This window comes from Xiphias gladius, chromosome 11 (genome assembly GCF_016859285.1).
Source record: "Xiphias gladius isolate SHS-SW01 ecotype Sanya breed wild chromosome 11, ASM1685928v1, whole genome shotgun sequence".
Lineage (NCBI taxonomy): Eukaryota > Metazoa > Chordata > Actinopteri > Istiophoriformes > Xiphiidae > Xiphias > Xiphias gladius.
Genome location: NC_053410.1, coordinates 21,188,992 through 21,211,162, shown reverse-complemented (window position 1 = coordinate 21,211,162; position 22,171 = coordinate 21,188,992). Strand labels below are relative to the sequence as shown.

Genomic DNA, 22,171 nt, shown 5'->3' with positions numbered 1-22,171 from the left:
GTTGTGAAGCAGACAGAGTGTAGGTTTGGAAATGCTGTCTGCCTGAATGATTTTCTCACGCTCATGCTGAAAGAGGTCTCCAGAGGTGAATTGAGTCATGGAGCCTTGAGTCTGTCGGTCCATGCCTTTTCCCTGCAAGCTGAGCATCTTACCGGGTGCACCTGGCTGCTGTCAATCCCCGTACTTACACAATGTCCTCATTGATTGGATTGAAATTTAACTGTTCTCCTTTTTTATGTTTGCCTGCTTTATTTTACCTAATCTCTTAGAGTGGACGGGAATGACTGATACAGTGATCTGCGACTTAAATAGAATGTGGAACATGGGCGTAAAGTGGGGAGCCAATGGCCTTTGCCCCCCCTACTTCCGGCAACCATGGACAGAAATCAATAATACTATATATTGATAAAAATATAGCACTCATGGAAAAAGAGTAATTTATTATTAAGCCCTTTTCTAACCACTTTGTCATTCAAATGTAAAACAAACTTGCAGCCTTATTTTTTTCAAATGGTGTGTCTAAGAGATAGTGAAACAATTCATGTGGATTTTTTTTTCTCCTCATTTAAAGGTGATCAGTACTTGTTACTAACAATGTAGATTTATCCATTTTCTCTGTGTCCATGGACAAATGTCACTATTCATCCAAGTATTTTGAGAATGGGAACTATACAGTGCATTGAGAAAATATTCACCCCTTCACTTTTTTCACATTTTGTTATGTTGCAGCGTTATGCTAAAATCATTTAAATTCATTCCTGAAGGTTCCCAAGAGCACAGTGGCCTCGATAATTTTTAAATGGAAGAGGTGTGGAACAACAACAACTCTTCCTAGACTGGCCGACTGGCTAAAATGAGCAATCTGGGAGAAGGGCCTTGGAAAAAGAGGTGACCTGATGGGCACTCTGGTTGAGCTCCAGAGGTTCTGTGTGGAGATGGGAGAAACTTCCAGAAGGACAACCATCACTGCAGCACTGGACTGCCTCTCCTCAGTGAAAGACACATGAAAAGCCACTTGGAGTTTGCAAAATAAGCAACTAAAGGATTCTCAGAATGTGAGAAACAAGATTCTCTGGTCTGATGAAACCAAGATTGAACTTTTTGGCCCCAATTCTAAGCGTCATGTCTGGAGAAAGCCGGTCACCTTTCAGCAACTGCCCAATACCATCCCATCAGTGAAGCACCCTCATTCAGGAGCAGGGACAGGGAGATTGGTCAGGGTTGAGGGTAAGCGGAAATGAATGAAATGAAAATGAAATAATGACAGGCAATACAACACAGGAGTGGTGAATGTCCTTGAGTGGCCCAGAGCCTTGACTTGAACCCAATCGGAAAATGACTGTCCAACGACGGTCCCCATCCAACCGGACAGAGCTTGAGAGGATCTGCAGAGAAGAATGACAGAAAATCCCCAGATTCAGATGTGCAAAGCTTGTTGCGTCATACCCAAAAAGACTTGAGGTTGTAATCGCTGCCAAAGGTGCTTCAACTAAGTACTGAGTTAAGTGTCTGAATATTTATGTCAATGTCATATCTCAGTGGTTCCTTTTTAATAAACTAGCAAAAATTTCTAATATTCTGTTTTCACTTTGTCATTATGAGGTATTGAGTGTAGACTGATAAAGGAAATAATGAATTTATTTGTTGTTAACACAAGGCTGCAAATGGCATAAGGCTTCTGAATGCAGTTTATTGACATAATGAGGACGCTAAAACCATGGACTGCCCCCTAAGATATTTATGCCTATATCGTATCTCTGAACATGTGACTATACTAAATGATTGACCTTGAGAAAGGGAAACAAGAAGTTAAAAAAAAAACAACCTGTGGCCAAAAGCTTCATAGGAAAACATATGGTGATTCTCAGAATAGGTATGTTAGCTAGATGTTTCTATTTAGTTTAACCTTTAAATGTATGGGTGTTAAGTGACAGAGACTGAGAAACACATTAAAATAACATTGCCTGTCTACCTTTTAGAACATAGCTTTAACTATAAGAGCACAGGGGTCCTCTTTTTGCTGTCAAGTTCATGTCTCTACTTATTACTATTATTTTATTAATATTGTTGTGCTCCAATTCTGCTACAAAATTATGATTGATCACTCAGCTCAAAAATTAAATTGTCGTCATCACTTGTTCCAGACACGACTTCACTTTCAGTTCCTCTAATCAAAAGATTTGTGAAACAGGACTGAAAGCCTACAACCTTTGCTAGGTGTTCTGTGAGGCTGTACCAGACACAGTGGTACTTTAAGCTAAATGCTAACGTCGTCATGTTACCGTGCTGTCGATGACAATGCTAACATGCGGATGTTTAACATGCTCATTGAAAGATTGAACTGATGAAGTAATTAGATGGGAAATGTGTTTAAGAGATATTGCAATTAATCGTGTAAAACTTTATTCAAGAAGCCTATGTATATCACTACACTAAAGGCATTTTTCTTAAATGCTTCAAATTATAAATCAGTAGAATAATCTGTAATTCAGTTTTCATCTGTCATTTAGGTTACAATGTATTTTGCTATCCTTCTTCGACGCCCAATAACTCTGGAGGACTTTTGGTTTTATTCCTTTGTATTTGTAAGTTAAGTCTTTTGTGAAACTGCATGCTGATGAAGCTTTCAACCTCCCTTTGTTGACCAGAGGGTTTCTCATGATGCTTTCATTTCAAATGACAGAGCTGGCCTATTGCTATAAATGAATGATGAATTTCATCACCTACTGTAGTATGAACACATCTCATCTAAGTGCAGCAGTGCACATTGTCCAGAACAGGGCAGAAGACTAATTACATAGTAACAGCTTTGGGGAGACCAAGCTTATCTCTCATGGGTTTCTCCAACAGATGTTTCCAATTAATGACCTGTCTTTGAAGGAGTTTAGATGTTTACTACTTCTGGGAGTTTTATGTCAAAGTAAAAGACCCAGCCTTGTTTCTAATGAGCAGACTTTATAGGCAGTCTTTCTTACATCCAGTCATACACAGAACTGATCTTGCATAACTGCTGGACTATGAACTGATCTGAAGCCAATTGTGAATGTTAATGACCTGGACAGAGCAGATGGCGGTGACAGATAACATCCCCGGTCACAATCATTACTTCACAGACTGAGACACTGCAGGTAAGCTGCTTGGGAAATTAAACATAAGGGAGTATTATCTTGTGAAATTAAAGAATAGAGAGATGACAGAAGTAATAACTCTAAATAGAAGGAAACTGAGGAGGGAGAACAAGGCACATTAAAATGAGCTCTTTGTATTACAAGTGAAGATTGTTTTATAGGAGAGAAAAATCCCACAATCATTTATCACTTGTATGCACAAGCACAAGCCTGGTTTTCCTTGAATGAAGGAGTCTGGTTTGAGAGGACCCTTACAGTCATAGAAACAGAAGAGTTAAGGCTGACCAGAAAACCTTAATAGATCTGTGCCACCTCTCCCCCGCTACTCTGAGAGAAGCCTGTCAGGTAGCATGTACATGCATTTAGGCTTATTTACCTCAATCCTGCCGGCTGGCTGACGGGCACGTCTCACTGCTGGAGATGCAACATCATTGTCTGGCAACCCATTTGATCAAAGAGTTTTGCCGCGTGGCCAGCACATTGGCTGACACAGAGAGCGCCACGCTGCTAATGCAAAATATGACAGGAAAAAAAAGAAACGCAGCATCTGCATCCAGTTATCACAGCCAGCCCCTTAGTGTTCATAACCTGGACTTAAATTATTAATCATCATTTTGATCTGCTGGTCAATGGGCCCCATGGGTCCGCGAGACACATGCATTCATTACTCCTTATTCTCAAACCGAAGATGAAGACAAGAAAGAAATATGCTACAAGCCATATGACCTTTCAATTATAAACTTTTAGAAGCAAATTGGGATCAATGACATTAGATTGCCCAGCCAGGCCTTTATAAATGAAGTTAAAATTCCAGAGGCAACTATGGAGTATTCTGTATTCTCACTTCCCACCTCTCGTTTATATTGTGATGCTTATAGCTATTGTAAATGAAACTGCAACATAACTTAATAACTTAATATACTCTTGACAACTCATTAAATATTTACCTGTAGCTTTCCCACAAACACTTCTCATCCTAGAACTTCGAAACAGAAAAATGCTTACATTTAAAGAGGGGTCTCGTTCAGGTTTGTCACATTCAAAGGTTATCTGTGAGATCAGAAATGGCAAATCATTCATTCAAAATGAGGGATCTGGGTTGATCATTCCATCTCAGTATTATTTGACGATGAAATTTGTGAACATTTTATTCAGTTGAAAGTCTGTAAACATAAAACAGCACCCTTTCAGCAAAAACTAACCACGAAGACCTACAGCTGAAAAGTACCATTTGAACATTTACCGAGCACAGATTGGCATTTATTTGAAACATGAACACACAGTACCAAGAGAAATACAAAAAAGCACTTTCAAATCAAAGCACATTTGAACATCCAAAAAAGATAAAAGAAATCAGGAAACAGTCTCTTGAATTTCCTTCAGTTTCTCCTTTTGTTTTTAACTCTGTACTTGATCATCCTACACAGCAAATCTTTACCCATCATTCTGACATTGATCGCACTAGTCTAGTCTGCACTTTGGTGGTAGAGGGGCAGGTGTCAGGGTTTGTCAGTTGACACCACATGGTCGAGACATTGAGGGTTTTTCACCTCCAAAGACAGCTGTGTGTGTTCTATACATTCTGTTGTTTTATTGACCTCTGGTCCAATACATTGCTTATTAAAATACAGAGGCTATAAAAAATATTTTTTCACTAGTTCAGCATTAATAACCCCTTTTTTGTATATATTCATAAATAATTTAATACATAGATAAATAGATATTCTGTGTGTGGATTATAAACTTTCATAAAAGCATTTTTTTTTCAGTAATGCAGGAGTGACTACAGTATAAATGCTGAAATGCTCGGGGGCTGCTGTCCGACCCTGATGTCCGGTAGACTGGGTGAAAGGCCGAGAGTTTACATGCGGATTGGCGCTGGTGTTGCGTGCCAATGTCCCCTCTCAACCTGCCAGTCTCTAGCTCCGCTGGCACTCATTCTTACTGCAGGTGGCCTGACGCTCAATCTGCCACGTGCCCTCCTCGTATGTGCAGTAGCAGATTGTACACTCATCAATCTTCACCTCGCGGCCGGCCGGTATGACTGCTGTGTCCGCGTAGCAATTTGGCCCTGTTGGTGGCACAAGAAAAACAGGAAAGTGACTTCAGATTGACTTGATACAATTTTTAAACGTTTCTTTTGTGCTGTCGGCATCGTGTCGCATAATAAGGGTCAGGCTATATTTTGGTGTTGGAGGAAATTTAAAGAAGAAATACCTGTGTTATTAAGGTTCCACTCATCTGTGGTATTTTTCGGCTACTAGACCCACCAAGGACAGTATCCAGTGTGTAAAAATGCAGTTTAAGGGCTGAACACACAATTCAAAGTCACATTGCCTTGTGCTGCTCGAAAGATCCCAATCAGTTTAAAATTCAGTGAATTCACACACCCCCTCGTCAGTCTGGATGCAGGTGATTTATGAAATAATATTACGCATAAATCCTGCAGCTGTGATGATAGAAAATCTTGTTTGTTCTTTTCAGTTTATGTACCCAATAAGTGACATTAAATATCAGGATCAGTAGCATGTGAATCAATGCGTTGAGCCAGACTAATACCCAGGGTATTATTGTATATGTATATTGTATATTGTTATTGTGTAAACAAAACTACATTGTGGAACGAAGGCCAAAGGGACACAAGCTAGTAAGACAGGACTTCAGTTATTGTTTTATTGGTATTTTAATTACACATCTGCTGCAATGACCAAATTTCCACATGGAGTTCAGCACAGTCATCTTATCTCGTTTCTTTATGATAGCTCCCTGCCATCTCCGTAAACTTGAATGCAGTCAGTTAAAGCAGAGAATGAACATGAGAGACCAAACGCGTTGTCCTTCATTTCATTTCTCTCAGTGGAAAATAGGCTCTCACATCTGGGCTTTCATCGATTGTTTCCCAAAATAGTGTTCTGGTTATGGGAATATGAGAGGCACAGAAAAATAACAGATACACGAGCATCAGGGTCTGTGAAAAGGCTTCTGCTAGTGGTGTCAGCGGCCGTTTCTGGCAGGTTTTAATCCAAGATGAAACAATATGAATGAATATGAGTTTTCAATGGGGTCCCTTTAAAGGTGGAATTCGCCATGAATCACCAATTGGCTTTGTATCTACTTATCAAAAATATTTTATCAGTTGCCATCATTAACATGCTCTTCAGACCGTTGGGTAACCAATCATGGTTTATGTAGAAGAGCATTTTCACTCTGCAAGCTCGCGCTCCCATCACGGAAGAGATGCATCCTGGGATTACACTGATTGCACTGTGTTCCTAAGGACCCGATTCACATGATTATCTCTTCCACCGTCTTGTTCTGGATTTCAGATGTTTAGCCCAAGATTTTTTGTTTTAATTTAGACTCTGCATATTCGATTCGCTTTTAGGTGCTCACATGAGAGGTATTCAGTGATATTTTGTTCCACACTCCTTAGATTGGCTACACCACAAGTAAAGCATACATTTTACTGAAGGTGGCTCCCCTCCATATGTATTTTCAAGGTAGGAATGCACAGTGGAATTGTTCATAAAAACCAAATTAAGCACCGTTATGCATTGCTTTACCACTGTTCTTAAATGCACCCCAAGGGACTGTTCTTTATTTACTATTATTATTATTATTATTTTGGCGTAAATTGGCTCACTAATGGAAATTCTGTTGTTAGGTAGAAGTTGTTAAGAACCGAGCCCTTTAAGTAGCTCAGACACACGCGAAAAAAATGAACTACCACTGGGGCCCATCCCTTCTATATGACATTGTGTGCAGAGAACTCCACTTGCCAAGCCCAGAATAGCCAACATAAATGTGCTTCTTGTATCTTATACAAAATTACCCTCTTTGGTACTAGGTGTGATGGGGGAGGCTTTTGTTTAGTGAAAGTGCCTCTGTCCTCAAACAGTCGTTGGAAAAAAGCCTCATAACTCATCCATTATCTCTCAAGCTGCATGACAAAATATAAACACTAAGGGAATTGCTTCCACAACATAAGGTATAGCATAACAATGGCTATTTCCCTTAGACTAACAAGGTCTTGAGCCACTTTGGTGTATAATTAAGATGCTGATAAATGGGGAGTCTTTCGGCTGCAGCCACAGCATTTCATTGGACGGCAGCACCTAGGAGGAGCGTGCTGGCACATCAATCAATGTGAACAGTTTGCCGAGGCCTGTCAAAATGTCAACCCTAACACATTTATAAGTCGTCAGATGAACACGCACACACCCTTTCTGAATAACAGCTCATCCTGTGGCCCAGGCTGCTGTCGCTACTGATTCATCATCATTAGCAGCATTTAGAACACAGCGTGTCGAATAAAAGATGCATGTGTCAAGGATATGTTAGAAGAGTAAAATGCGAAAAATAATCATGCGCTTTACAAAATAAATCGGAAGCCCTTCCTCCTGGAGCTGGGATTAAACCACAGCCTGTCAGCCAGTCATTCACGGTTGCAAGGCACTCATTTGTGTTAATTAATGCATGGATTCGGTGCCACTGTGCTTACTTATTGCCCTCACCCTATTATTCTGCCATTCATATCACACCCACCTTTTTGTCATTGCTTCATTAATATAATATATCTTCATCTCTCCATCACTCTCTATCTTTCTCGGCCTCTCACTCTCTGTGGCAGAGAGAGATTTTTTACAGGCACATCAGGCTTCACAAGAGCTTTTCAACGACACCCGGAGAGGCAGAGACAAATGGACTGTGCATGTGCATGAACAGTTGGACCCAAACTGTCACTACAGCTTGTTTGAGGTTGGCATGGGCAGTGTGTGAAAGAGATAGCCATTAGCACCTGTGGCTTTTGGCTGAGTAGCAGCGCCAGATAATGGACAGGGAAACGAGGGCACATCCCGATCATCACACCCCTTAATTCTGAAATGTTAAAAACCTGCAGAGCGCCATTATGAGGTAATGGAAAGAGAAAAATAGCTGAACTCACTCATCTTAATGCATTTCTTGAGTACATTTGCATAATAAATGCAGAATAAAAATGACCTTGCTTTGTAAAGACAGGAAGTAGGAGAATTTTACGGTGAGAGACTATGATTTAACAACAATATGAATCATTTGTTTCAAAGATGCTGCATGAAACGGGTTCAGTCTATTAAATATGACCTGCCTCGCATAAAAGCTGCAAGTTTTTATGGAAGTGCTACCTCATGTGAATGTTTGTTTGCATATGTTGTCTCCAGTTACTGTGCCCACTGATGATCTTTGTGGCTGAACAACCCAGCTGCACACAAGCAGCTCGACTGTCATAACCGATGTCCTTCACAGGGACGGAGACACAAACCCTCGCCAGGCTGCACAGCAGTGTCCAGGTGACAGACTTTACTGGAAGACCTTCACTTACTTAAACCTCATAAACAGTACATTTAAAGCTTTGACGTCAGTCTAGAAGACCTTTTTGTTTAGTTTTGTTATTCTTTTTCTATACTGTGAAAAATGTTTTTGGATGTTACATTAACAGTGACTTTTATTCAGAGGAAAATGTAGAAAATAACACCTAACAAGCAGACCAAAGCCAAAAACCACTCAGTGACCCTGCAGTACTCTGATTGTTAAGGCATAATGTGACTAACCTTTACCACCATTCTAGTGAAATTTCTGTGTTGTTATCATAACTAATAAGTCCAGTAACAGAAAATGGTCTTTAGATAATAAAATATAGAGGTGAGATTAAAGAATTAAACCACAACCGGGTGAAAAATGGAGGAATACAAATCACTTTGACCTTTAGTGAATTTATTACATGATGCAAAATGTCCTACTTCTCCTTTCCAGTTTAACACACACAGTTTTCTACACACACCACACACTATTCAGAAGCTTTTTGAGAATACAGTTTTTTAAGATCTTATCTCTGATCTACCAGGAGAACTCAAAAGAATTGCCAGAAGGAATGTTGATCAGTCAGTGAGGAAGGTAGGAGAAAAACACAGCAAGAAATTTCACTATTTGTTCGCTGATTATTCTATTATCAATGGAAATCAAGCTAACTCAAATAAAATGCGAACAAATTTTACTGGTAAAATGGGAACAATATCTTAACAGTTGGAACACAGCACTGACTTGCCACTAAGCCCAAAGACTCAATTGGAAAAACTAAGTATTACAGACTGGAATAAAATGAAGCCTATGGTTACTATGTCCGCCGGGATTCACAAAGAGTTTGTCCATGTTCCCCGATTTTGCCCTATTATGGACACCACTGGAGGAATTTTACAATGTGGCAAAATTTCTTGCATCTTTTCCCAGCTCCTGTGGCAACAAATGAACATACTTTTTTACAGCACTCCTTTGATGCTGCCAGTCGCAGTAAGTGTATACCAATACACCTTTATGAAGATTTGTACAGATTTGTGTCATTTTGATTCTCAGTTCGCTTATGTACCATTGGAGAGAAAAATTGATGTCATCTTGAGGAGGATCTAGTGGATCAGTGGGACCGAGATCTCAACAAACCTCAAGTAAATACATTGAAAAAGCTCGTTAAGGATACATGTATTAAAACAATATTCTCCTATATCATAATTCATGCTATATTCAAAGATGGGGTATTTATGGGATCACCTCTTTGACCGGTTCTTGCAAATATAATAATGACTGAATTGGAACAGACTACAATCATAAATCTTCAAAATTTCTATGCCGCTTTGTTGATGATACTCCCATCCTGGTGGGTTTAGAGTAAAACCAAAAGCTCGAGAAAACTGCCACCATGTCACTGTCCTTCTTTCGAGTAACCTTACCCTTATATGTGTTGAATATTAGAAGATCTCCTGGTTTATGTAACCATCACATGCATATATAAGACCCATTTAAAGGTTTTTAATTTCAAAACAAATTGGCTGGAAACATTAAAAAGTCCGCTGGAGACGGATTTCTCAACCGGCTCAATGAGTTTCAGCAGTAATGTTAGCTTACGGTGGCTAGCCACATTTGCGATGTTATCGTTGTACACCACGTGTGCCATTTAAGAAAACGGAAAGCTTGACAGGCGTAGCAACAGAAACTAAGGGGCGCAAGGCTCTTAGTCAGATACAAACAAGCATTCATTTTTGCATTCATTGGCTGGGACCAGCTCTGTTTGCTACACTATTCCTTATCTGTGTTGTGAGGGTGAGATGGAGGCTGCTTCAGGTGGACAAAGCACGCCATTCCATATCAATATAAAAAACTTCCCTTTCACTCATGTCTTATGTTTTGTTTTTTTTGATGTCTTCCTTTTAAAAAAAACTGCCACATCTCAAAAAGGCCTCTATGAATCAGCCCTCTCTTAATTTAAATGAGTCTCTACCCCTCTTGGCAACCAGGCTACCATGTCTCGTGTTGCTCTATTTGAAGTGATTTTGGCCCTGGTTCAGACTGTTTATCACCTCCCCCCCAGATTACTGTTGACCCTAATGTCTGAGTCTTGAAGAGCACCACTTGTTTCCTCATGCGTTGCCAAGGCGATACCCTGCAAGAGTAAAGGACAAGAGGGAGGGAGCCACGGCCGAGATGCCGGGGAGAGAGGCCTCTCCTTCATGATTTTTTTTTTCCTAAGCATTCTCCAAGGGCAGATACTGCAAGAGAGAGAAAACTTGTCTTCTAATTTACAACCAACATTTCCATGTCCTTTACAACTATGTATATGTCAAAGCAAGGAAAATAACACTTTAAAAATATTGGCAGCAGGAAAAAAAAAAAAACTCAAGTATTGAGAGCATGTTTTCCTTTTTTTCCTCTGACTTGTATTGACTAGGTGTTCTTTGGATGAATCAATATTGTTTAATTAAACTTTATGGATGCAAGCAAATGATAGTCACAAACTTTAGAGGGTATGAAACTATTTAATTGCAGTGTGTTCCACTGCTTTAAGATAATGAGTGAAAATGATGAGAACCTGCCTCCATTCACAGCTGTTCTTTGATATTCATGAACAACTGTCTGGGGTGGATGTAAGCGATACCTCTCACTTTCATCTTCCTCCCCTGGCTCTTCCCCAAGTGTCTCCTTGCATACAGGCTGAATAACACATCTGAGACATCTCTGCCATAAGCATTGATTTTGCATGCCTGAAAAGGCCAAGATAATGCCTGTGCATAATTGATTATCTTATCAAACATTGAAATACATCATTGTGATATATATCAATAGTGGGGAAAATGGTAAAGAGGAGAAGGGCTGTTAGCTAGGAAATGGTGGTAAAAGACAGCAGCGATGACTTGTTGGATGATAAGCTAAGGCTCAGTTTTTTTCTCTTTGCACATCTGGTCTTTAAATCTTTCACCTCTTTTGTTCCATTTTCTTTCCTTTTCTGTGCTTTTCATACTTTTATAAACTCCGTGACACCTTTTGTGGTAGCATTACACATCTGGATGAGTATTTAATTCGTTCCCATTAATGAGCTGAGCTTTGATGTGACACTTTGGATGCATCAGAGTTCCTGGGTGGTCTTGACATCTGCCTGCACTTCAAACAACATCTGTAGACAAAACAAACAGCAGAACCGGAGGAGGAACTCTCTGATGACCTCCAGTAACCTTATTTTACATCTTCAGTATTTCATTACTGAGCTACCACTGCGGCGCTGTCTCGTATTGAGTGCTGCATGATCAACAGCAGTGAGGTGGGAGTTGACAATCATTGATCGTCATCATTTAAATCACAGGATCTGTAATAACTGGAAAAGAAGCATCATGAATAAAAGTATGTATAATCTGATGATGTTGATACAAGCTGAAGGAAAATAAGTGGTGTCATTTACGTTCATGTCTGCTTAAAGGAGCCATATGTAACTTTTTGCCATCACTACATAGCCAACGCCAGCATTAAAAGCTGTTTACTTACTAGTCTGGAGGAGACGCTGCAAGTTCGGCATCAAACTTCATTTCCTTACTTGCCAAGAGCTGTCTCCAGTGGCGGATAGCAATGCCAATGTGAACTTTTGTTTTGCTTCTATTTTGATCACTTCTTTTCTTCTACTGAAGTTAGCATGCCAACCAGCTAGCCCCAGCCCAGCTGGCCTGTCTTGTGTCTTTTCGCTAGCAAGTCAATGCAGCATCAGAGGGCGTATTATAACCTTTTGCATTGTCGATGCAATGATGGCTGACGTTCTTGGCAAGTGATCTTCATCACCAGATTGTCTGAGAAAACTTACATATAGCCCCTTTTAATGTATTTAAATTTGTTAATAAGGTATCCCCTATGTACTTAATTTTTTAACATGCTGTTTATTCTTAATTATTATATATACTTTGTGGTGTCAAGTCTTGCATGAAACGAACTGTATAAGCAAATGGACGTTTGCGACAAATAAGTCTTCAAAGTGGCATGTTTTTGACAGATACATCCATTTTCTCCAGCAGGTGGAAGGTGACTGGCAGTGTGCAGCGTCTGACACTCACGAACATTTTTGCTTATTGCAGAGTGTTTACACCTCATGTTCACACAGTGACTACCCTGCCAGCACCGTTCATCAAATTAGAGCCAGAAATATTCCCTGTCCAATAAGGGGTTGTTAAACACATACTGATACAAAGATACTCAACTCTACTTAATTAACAATTAGTTTATTCACAGCTATCTTGAATATGTGAAAAAACAAGCAGGAGGCATACAAATAAGAAAGGAAATATAAATGATTGGCACAAATTTAAAAATCTATCTATTTTTAACATAAAAATCTCACCTGCAGTAACTTTAAAAACACTGTAGCTTGACTGCTGCACAAATGAGGCGTAAATGCTGCCAAAGGCTATTTCTGCATCTTCAGAAACACCACTGTGTTCTTGTAGATTACTCTAACAGAGTGTGAGACCAAACTGACAGAAGGTGCATGATGATGTAGGAATTATAGCCAAGTGCCATACAAGTGTATGCGTTAAAGGAAATAATATGAGCCAGCTAAAGGGGCATTCCAACAATCTAGTATTTGACTTCAATAAATCTGCGGGACTCAAAAGAGACAGAAATAAAAACCAAGGGATCCTGACTTATAGTCCTCGTTGGTCAAGCTCCAAAAACACTGCAGCCTACTATTCCCATAATGCAACTCAATACAGTTTTTTGCTGGCACAGTCTAGCGCTACATCCCCTACATAATGGGGTGATTGTGGTCCAGGAGGTAGAGCAGGCCATCCACTAACTGTGGTTTGATCCCCTGGTCCTCCAGTCCGCATGTCGAAGTGACCTTGGGTAAGATACTCAACCCCAAATTGCCCCCAATGTATCATCTGTGTGTGTGTGTGTGTGTGTGTGTGTATGTGTGTGTGTGTGTGTGTGTGTGTGTGTGTGTGTGTGTGTGTGTGTGTGTGTGTGTGTGTGTGTGTATAGAAAGTGCTGTATGTATGTAAAAAAAAAAAATGTGTGTGTATGAATGTGTGTGTGAATGGGTGAATGTGCAAAGCGCTTTGAGGGGTTGATAAGACTAGGAAGTGCTATATAAGTGCTGTCCATTTACCATCCCGGAATAGTGACTAATAGAGTTGAGTTTGTGAAGTTACACCATTGGTCAGCCGGCCGAGTGTTGGAGGTTCACCATTGGCCGTTGCCCTGTCAAAATGAATTGGCACGAATAGATTCTATTAAGTCATCAGGAGGGGCATTTACAGGCAGTGTTGCCAACTTAGCCCCTTTGTCGCTAGATTAACCAACTTTTTGGACAAACCTTAGCTACTTTCCGTACAACAGAGTCAACACAAGCGAGCGCAAGGCTGGGCTTTCCCTCCCTAGGCACACCTCTCTATGCATTTCTTTCAATTGACCACACGGCAACTGAAACTGACGAGAATGAGCCTCTAACTTTCTCTGAGTCATCCTTTTACAAGTAAATATAGCCGAGATCACAGCACAGCCACTGTCTTTAACTTATGTGTATGGACATGTATTCAGACAATGTTGCGGTTATAAAATCAGGATGTCAGCAGTGCAGAGCAGCAGCCGGGAAATGTCCTGAAAGTAACTGCAGGTTAACATGTGGTCTTAATGGGCCACGTTTCAGTCACTATTTCATACCTGTTCCGTTGTGTGACAACAGAAACAGAAAAACATGTAAACAAGAACAGCTTTATTAGGAATTCGGCTCTATTAGATTACTGTATATGTAAGCACAGATAGTAGGAGAGAAGCAAATGGCTGACACTTGGCAGAAGGAAAGAAGATGCAAGGACGTCTTGAATATGCTATTTACATATTATATCATCTAGCGGCATTTAGCAACTTCTCAAGCAGGCTTTAGATACTTTCCATTGAAAGTAGATGTTTACAGCGGTTCCACAACAGTTTTCAACTGCCCTTAATGTTGCACACTGACCATACACGGTCCAGCCATATAAAAGGTTTTGAATCTTTTTCTGACATAGAGTTGTGAAGTGGGAAGAGCTATTTCAGGTGCCCAGGAGGCTACAGTATTTCTATGTTAAGGTACATTGAGGATCTCATTAAAAGAAAAACTTGAAATAGAGATTTACAGTGGGGAAAAACCCTTCTAGAACCAGCAGCTGCTCTCACTCTTATTAAACCCTCTCTGCCTAATAAAAGCAGACATATTTCAAACTCCATGCTCCCAGTTTATGACAAAGGTTTAGACGGCTCCTGCAGAACCACAGAAAACATTATACAACTGTTGTTACAAGCTGAGTAGTACTCATCATGATGAGTAAACTGATCTTTAGGTGTAAAATCAGTGCTGTGCCCCTTTAACCACAGTATCCCAATGTACTACAATAATTCAAGAATTTCTAACTAAGACTGTGACAGTGTTAGTTGTGGTCAGGTAATTTAGCTTCTTAGACATAGTGAGCCCGGTTTATGTGTGGTAATGTGTGGTAATCTTATGGTAATAGGGACTAATGCTATCCTAAAACTGAAAATCCTTATCGGCTGAATGAGCCCATGGATTTGGTGGGACCTCTGAATACAGATGCATGCTCTCTTCAAGTCTGCCACATCTCTGCACATGCTGTACTGTATCTACATCTGTCTCCTTGACTGATGTGCCTACGAATGCAACCCAGCAAATCCGCTGGGCATTGCACAGGGGAAAATATGGAGTACTGCCCAAAATTCTGCACCAAGCACTCTCAGTATGATCTATACGTGCATATATAAAAAGTGGGTGAACTGCAGAAATATGGAAACAAAGGACCAGCATGTATTCCCCAAGATTAGAGCAGGCAAACAAGACTAAAGCAAATAACGCTGTAAGACTACCAATGTTTTCAACTCTGTAGATGTTTTGAGACAGGCTTTGAATTTGAGAGGGAAAAGCTTTGACTGATAACTACTCATAAACATTCATTACATGCAAATGCTTATGTCTATAATGTTTTATAAATCTAAAATGATAAATTAATTATCCTGATGTGACATTCTGGGTGTAATTGAATAATAAACTAAGCAGATGGTAGTCACATGCTGAATGGCATCTTGTGGACATTTTGTTCATTATCTCCTTGATTTATTTTTCTTGATATACTTTTAAGGATACCACTCTATGTCAGACAGTTGGTTTTCTAATTTCACTTGGGACAATCTGCTATTTCTATTCATCTTGTGTTCATCACATTATGTAGAAATGCTCAGTTTCATAACACAGCATGAAATATCAAAATATCCTACTTACCAAAAATCATATTAGCTCTACTGTCGTCTAATAAGAGACAAGACGAAGCATTTTTATGTGTCGTGCACTGTATATCTTGTCTCCAACACAGGGATTTTTTTCTTCATGCAGATTGCTTGCTCTTGTTTATAGCAGACAGCCTGCACCGCTTTAAGATTCCAAGTCAGAGATACATATCGCAAGTCATCATTCTTTTTGCTGAAGGAAGCAATGTTGCTGACATTGCCATGTTGCATTAGAGTCACACCAAGAAAACAAGGGGACATAATCTAGGACATCCTGTCTGGAATCATCCAAAACAACTTCAGATAATCGACTCTGAGCGGCAGAATTCCTTCTCAGACGGGCCAGAGCTCTCAAACCAACAGGATCATAAACTCACAACCCCTAACAGCGAAAAATGCAAGTGGACCTCAAATCTTTGTACCCGACAGTAGCGACAGATTTGGAACATACGCTACAGCCTCCATCAGATAAACTACGTAATTATATGACATTAAGACTGAAAATGACACGAGTGAATGTTTTACACAAAAACAGGCCACGAATCATTACTGATTAACCACATTTTTGGTGAGACTTCACTGAAATATTACTTCAAATATGCATTCTGATATGGCATGAAACAAACGCTGCAGTGCAGCATGCTGGGTTCTTTGCGTCAGCGAAGTGAGTCGCGCTACCTTGCCCTTATAACTCCTGCTGAGGTGCCCTTGAGCAAAAACATTTGACACTAGTCAGCTGTAGTGGAGCTACCCGGCAGCCACCACAACCAGACTGGTTGTACTGGAATAAAGTGTTCACCATAGCCTTGTTGACAGATATCATCTCCACTCACCACTCTTGCAGATGGGACAGCACTGATCCGGCTCGTACTCTGGGTCCACACACTCCGTCTGAGGGCAGGCTGCCACAGAACACAACACCTCCCCACTTGGCTCACATCGGCACTTCTCACATGGAGACACCTGGATGACGGAGAAGAAATAGTAATTAACACCCTTATAAACAGTTCACATACAGATAAACACACATAGGAACAGTCTTCTGCAAAACAGTCGTCTCCTCTTAATTAATTTCTTGCTATCTATGTCTCTGGCTCTCTCTTTGTCTCAGTGTCTGTCTCTCTTTTTCCACTGTTCTGTCTCTCTAGAGCAGTCACTGTCTTTCAAACACACAAGCAGACCCGCGCAAAAAAAAAAAAAAAAAAACCCGCCTGTCTTGGCTTGTTTACAACAGTGTGCATCCACTGTCACAATGCTACATCTATAGGGTAGTCCTATCCTTCCTACCTTCATTGCCAATGAATGCCTCATTTTAAGAAAAGCGGAGTTGAGACCTGAACATCCCTATCCAATCAGGGGATATGGAGAAATCAATAGGAATGGGAAGCAAAAGAAAGATGCCTCCAATTTTCTTTGTGTGTGAACAGAGTTAGAAATGACTCGGTTATCCAAGCATTCCTGTGTGTCTCGAAATAGAACAATTGTGGGACAAAGGCTAGGACTGATTGTATACATTTGGAATTGCATCCAGCTCATACATCCCCCATGAAAGGCTTCATTTAGCAGTCACTTGTATTAAGCCATACACCTTTAGTCTTAACAAGCGAGCAAAGGTTAATTCTACCAGCGTTGCTGTAGATAGTAGAAGCTTGCGCCTCCGCATGGCACTCCACTGTGAAAAATGGAGCGAGGCGGCACTTAGTACAATGCTCCAGAACTCAGCAATCAAGCATAAAAACTTGCCTGTTGCTTAGTTTCAAAGCACCCCCCTCTACACCCCACTGAACAGCACAAAGGCTGACGTATGCCGCTCATGAATGTAGAGCTTTCTGTAGATATCCCTCGGCAGAGACTTGACATAGAGCTGTGGGTAACACCGTGAGTTAGAAGAAAAGAAAAGAAAATTCCATATTAGCCTTAACCTCCAGCTGAGACCTTGCCAACATGACGGGAAGCATTAGGCACTGGTAAATGTAGCATCTCATAAGAGACGTGTTATGCCTCGTTACAATCCTGAGTCTAGCCTTTCAAAGAAGTGTCAGAAGATAAAACATTAAAGATCTCGCTGTTGTATCTCTATGTCTCTTCACAGACACCCATGTGCAGCAGCGTGCTCTGCAGAGTTGTATTATTACTATAACTCTAATTCTATCATGTGTTTCAACAATTCGAACATGGTAACACCCTGCTGAAGCTGCACTGCTAAATTCAGCCTCTGGTAATATGCCGGCGTTGTATGAGAAAAAAGACAAGTGCTGACCTTTGCCATTATAAATCTGCCTGCCTGCTCACATGCACGCTGTGAGGCAAGGTAACTAGTTTCTGTGTAGTGCCTGTGATAAACTCCATTGAATGGGCGAGGAGTGTTCTGTCAGCAATTCTTTCAAGTTTGAGCATGTCAAAAAATGAGTGAATGCAGTTAATGGGCTCACCTTAAACTCTTCTAGCGAGGCGTAGATCTTGCCCCGAAACTCGCAGTAGTTCTTTTTCTCCTTGCACTGTGGGCAGCATTGGCTAGTGTCCACTTTAATGCAGCGAGGGTGAACCTTGGGACATTCTGGCTTGGTGCACAGAGGGCCCTCATCTGTGCAGAGGCAAGGGCACGTCGAAGGGCCTGGGGTGAACTGCTCGCCAATGGCAAACACAAAGCCACTTTCATCCATGCATCCCTTCCCCCTGTAGTCTGGGTAGGCGTACTCGTCAATAGCGTCCAGGGAGAGGGTGACGTCACTGGTTGGGCCCTCGTCTATTTGGTTCAGGCTGTCCTGTTCACTCCACAGCTCCTGGGACTTCCCGCCCTTAGAACCTCGTGCCTGGGAGTTGAGAATTGGCCTGGTGCGGCTCACGGCAGTCCTGTTGGGGTCCAAAGTATTGATTTCCTCCGGCTGCTGCTGAGTGCCATATCCCAGCGGTTCCTCGAGGGCTTGCTTGTCCTGATGCTTGTCCTCCCTGGCTTGGGTCAACACCTTTTGCAGACGTTCTCGGCTCACTGGTACGTTCGCTATAGGATTACACTGAGCACCACTCATCAGGAACCCAAGAACAAAGAGAACCTCTGCTGTCATGGCAACGGAGTGCAGCATCTCTCCCCACCACCAGCGAGGTGGGAAAACACCTTGGCTCACATAACACACTTCACATCTCAGGTGTGAGCCAGTCCATCTGGAAAGAGAAAATTAAACTGGGGTTATGTGCTCAGTATTTTGTCACTTTTTATTCCAGGTGTGGGGTTTGTCTCATTTAGCCTCTAGAACAGTGCAAGAAATTTGGGCAACTTCAGAGCAGTGCTCTATCATGTCAAGGAAACATCCCAACGAGTGTGACGCAAGTCTCCAGGATCAGTGAACTGGATCATCAGGAAAAGGAGTATTCATAGAGCTGTGTTAGGAAATCGATACTGCTTCGTACTGTAATTCTTCCCTACATCAATCGTCCCAGCAGTGACAGGGTAAGAGGAAAATGGCCAAGAAGGACCAGAATCTAACACTCTTAAGCTCCTGCTCCTCTTATGGAACAAAGAATCACGATCAATGTCGGGTTTTTTTTTTAAATGAATCACAGTCAACTGTACAAAAGCAGAAATTGATCTGAAAATAGAACATAATTCTAGTCTAGAAAAAGGAATTTACTGTAGCTGACAGAAGTAGCCATATCACTTCAAAATAAAGCCAGATCTGTTCCAGCCTTTGCCAAGAGCAGAAAATGCATCAAAACTTTCTCTAAAAGAACCCACTAAATTTCTCATTGTTTTGTTTTAATAAAAATAAAAGCACATCACTTTCTTTACAGTTTTTAGCACAGTGAGTATTCAACATACAACAGCTCGAGTCGAGTGAAATCCCAGGATCAAAAGCAGATGTTGCAGAGGCTGCACATTTTTGAAAAGCTGCAGTCAATGTTTTTGTTTTAATCTCTTGCTTAACTTGATTTACTGCGGCGTCTTGAAATTCAAATGCCTGCTATGATGCTTTGCTGTGTGTGGTGGCCTACTTCCATTTATTTCCCAAATGTTCACTGTCGTCGCTGAGTTCCTTTCAACAGCCTGCAGTTGTGATGACATTTATAGCTGATTTTGAAAAAAGGTGAGAATATGCCATATCGACCGTCTCTCCAATTAACTGTAAAGTCCTGCCTGCTCTTGTTGTAGAATAGTTCGGCACATTGATAATTTGTCAACCTCAATGAACACAGTTAATTTCCAACAGAGTGATTAGGAGCGCCAAACAGGAGGTGAAGAGCAACTAAGCATTAAGTAAACAGTAAGCAAACACGATTAGGTATGTGATAATACATAGACAGAGCAGAGATAATGTTGGAATGTCAGACTCAACTATGAAGCCAAAGTCTCTCCATATGTTTTAAGTGATACATTTTGATATTCATGGATTCTGATCCTTTCTGGGGGGAAAAAGGTTGAAATTGACTGCTGGCATGCCAGTGGTATTTGAGCGGTGTTTTAGCCGAATTGCTATGTTTGAGGCAGAATCCTTGGAGCTGCTGTGGAACTGAGAGGAAGCAGAACGAGGTGAATACCGATAATGCTGCTGCAGCTGGGGGCGGCGGGGGGGGGGGCTCATTAGTAAAAGGACCTCATTTGGCTTTTCTCTGCCTCACCTCTCCACCTTAACAACTGTTACTAGCTGTCACACAGATACTGCTGCTGCTACTGCTGCCGCTGTGCTCTCTGTCAGACCGACCCCTGGGTGGCTCTCAGGCTGCTTGTCAAGCGGGCAAAAACTAGCCACGGCATCATGGTATCTTGAGGGATAAGTCGGCCAATAAATCTATATTTTTCCTCACTGCCAACAGATCCCATGAAAAGATCATAACCAGCAACAAACAATTAAAAAATATCAGTGAGCCACACTGTTGTAATTGCTAACATGATCCTTCATTACAATGAACACACACACTGTAGCTTATTTTGAGTCAAACCCAAATGTAACAGGGTTTACTAAGAAGTTGTTCACAGAGACCTTAGACACAATGTGTTTGATTACATTTTCCCTAATCTTAAACAAAGTGTTTTTGTTGCCTAAACCGAACCCCAGACTGGACTCTGGATGCAAAGCCCGATATGCGGTGTGACAGACCCACCATCCACCCCAACCATCTCCTGGTGACGCCGCTGCTGTTAATAAATGTAGCGCTTTATTCATTCAAAAAATATGTTGCCTCTCTGAACATTATAGCAAATTCCTGTCAAATTTTTCCCTGTGTGAACATGCTAGTGTTGTGACTTATAAGAAGGCTTCTAAGAAGTAAAACAAGTAGATGTAGTGCATTTTACAGTGCTAAATTGGTCACAGGAAATACACAATTGTAACATGAACTAGTGCACTCAGCAAACAAGCTAGTTAGTTGTTAGCTAGCTAAAATAACTTGCTGATCTGTTATTGTGTTATTATTACTGTTATTGTGTGCTGAGCCGAGCCAGTAACACCCAGTCGCTTAAAGTGGTGTTGTGTATTGGTGGTGTAGTACTCACTACAGCACCAACTGTGTATTAATCCGCGGCTGAAAACACTCCCCTCAAAAATGCACTATTTACTTCTGTTTGAGTAACTATTGCTTAAAACTGCAGTGCCCAGCTTTTGTATACAAATACAGACCCTTTTGAAAATAGAAATGATTACTGTATATAGATAACCTGTTGTAAAGATTTATGTCTTCAGTAATAGGCTTGAAAACTACTGTCGGAGAGACTTGCACAGTTTTGGTTTTGGTCTTTTCATGGCATTTGTTAACAATAAGAAAATATAAAACAACATCGTCTGTATCCCATAACAACAAAATCTTTACAACTTCATGTAGATTCTCTGGATCTGCAAATTAAATCATTTGCTACATTCATTACATCCTAATGCCATCTTGGCATCTTTAATACAGACCACATCTTTTCTAAATGTCTGTCTAATTAATTCTCAGCCACACAGCATAATGTGTGTCAAATGTCATGCAATTTTACAGGCTAGACTGGAATTAGTCCTTTCTGGTATAATGGTATAAGTCCTATATCACTAAACATTTTCAAGATGCCCTTGTGGGTCTTACCACTCATGTTCAAGTGATGTCAAACTCTCTAACATTTCTAATGTTGCACATAAGCTATTTGGTGAAAGGTCATGGATTTATCTTTGCCCTGAAGCCCTGCAGAGAATTCTTTTTTTTTTTTTTGCTTCACTGCTTTATCTTGAATACTAGCAATGACATGGCCGGAAAGAAAAAAAACACAACTATGAACTGACATAAAGATACGATACAGTGTCTCTCTACACATCTCTGAAGACATTTGCTACAAGCTTCTGTTATGGACTGTTATCCAGACAAATTGTAAGTAGTAATTTGAGTGTAATAAGCACATCATCTGTGATAAAATGCAACCATGTTTCTGTAAGGTCTCTTTTAGGATCAGAACCTGA

General features: G+C 40.8%; 1 protein-coding gene across 1 annotated transcript; it reads right to left on the bottom strand.

The window, feature by feature from the left end:
* Window positions 1–5,047: 5,047 nt before the first annotated feature.
* On the bottom strand, window positions 5,048–18,832 carry vwc2 (von Willebrand factor C domain containing 2). The gene is made up of 3 exons (XM_040139853.1): window positions 18,182–18,832; window positions 16,583–16,712; window positions 5,048–5,199 (listed from the first exon to the last, which is right to left on the bottom strand). The coding sequence occupies exons 1-3, from the start codon at window positions 18,830–18,832 to the stop codon at window positions 5,048–5,050; spliced, it is 933 nt and encodes a 310-aa protein (XP_039995787.1).
* Between the last annotated feature and the right edge of the window lie 3,339 nt (window positions 18,833–22,171).

Bases quoted from the DNA above. Each gene is read 5' to 3' on its own strand.
- vwc2 (XM_040139853.1), bottom strand. From the start codon at position 18,832: ATGCTGCACTCCGTTGCCATGACAGCAGAGGTTCTCTTTGTTCTTGGG. The intron at 16,713-18,181 runs GTGAGCCCATTA...TCCGTCATCCAG, and splicing joins CCTCGCTAGAAGAGTTTAAG to GTGTCTCCATGTGAGAAGTG. The intron at 5,200-16,582 runs GTGAGTGGAGAT...TGCCACCAACAG, and splicing joins CTGTCCCATCTGCAAGAGTG to GGCCAAATTGCTACGCGGAC.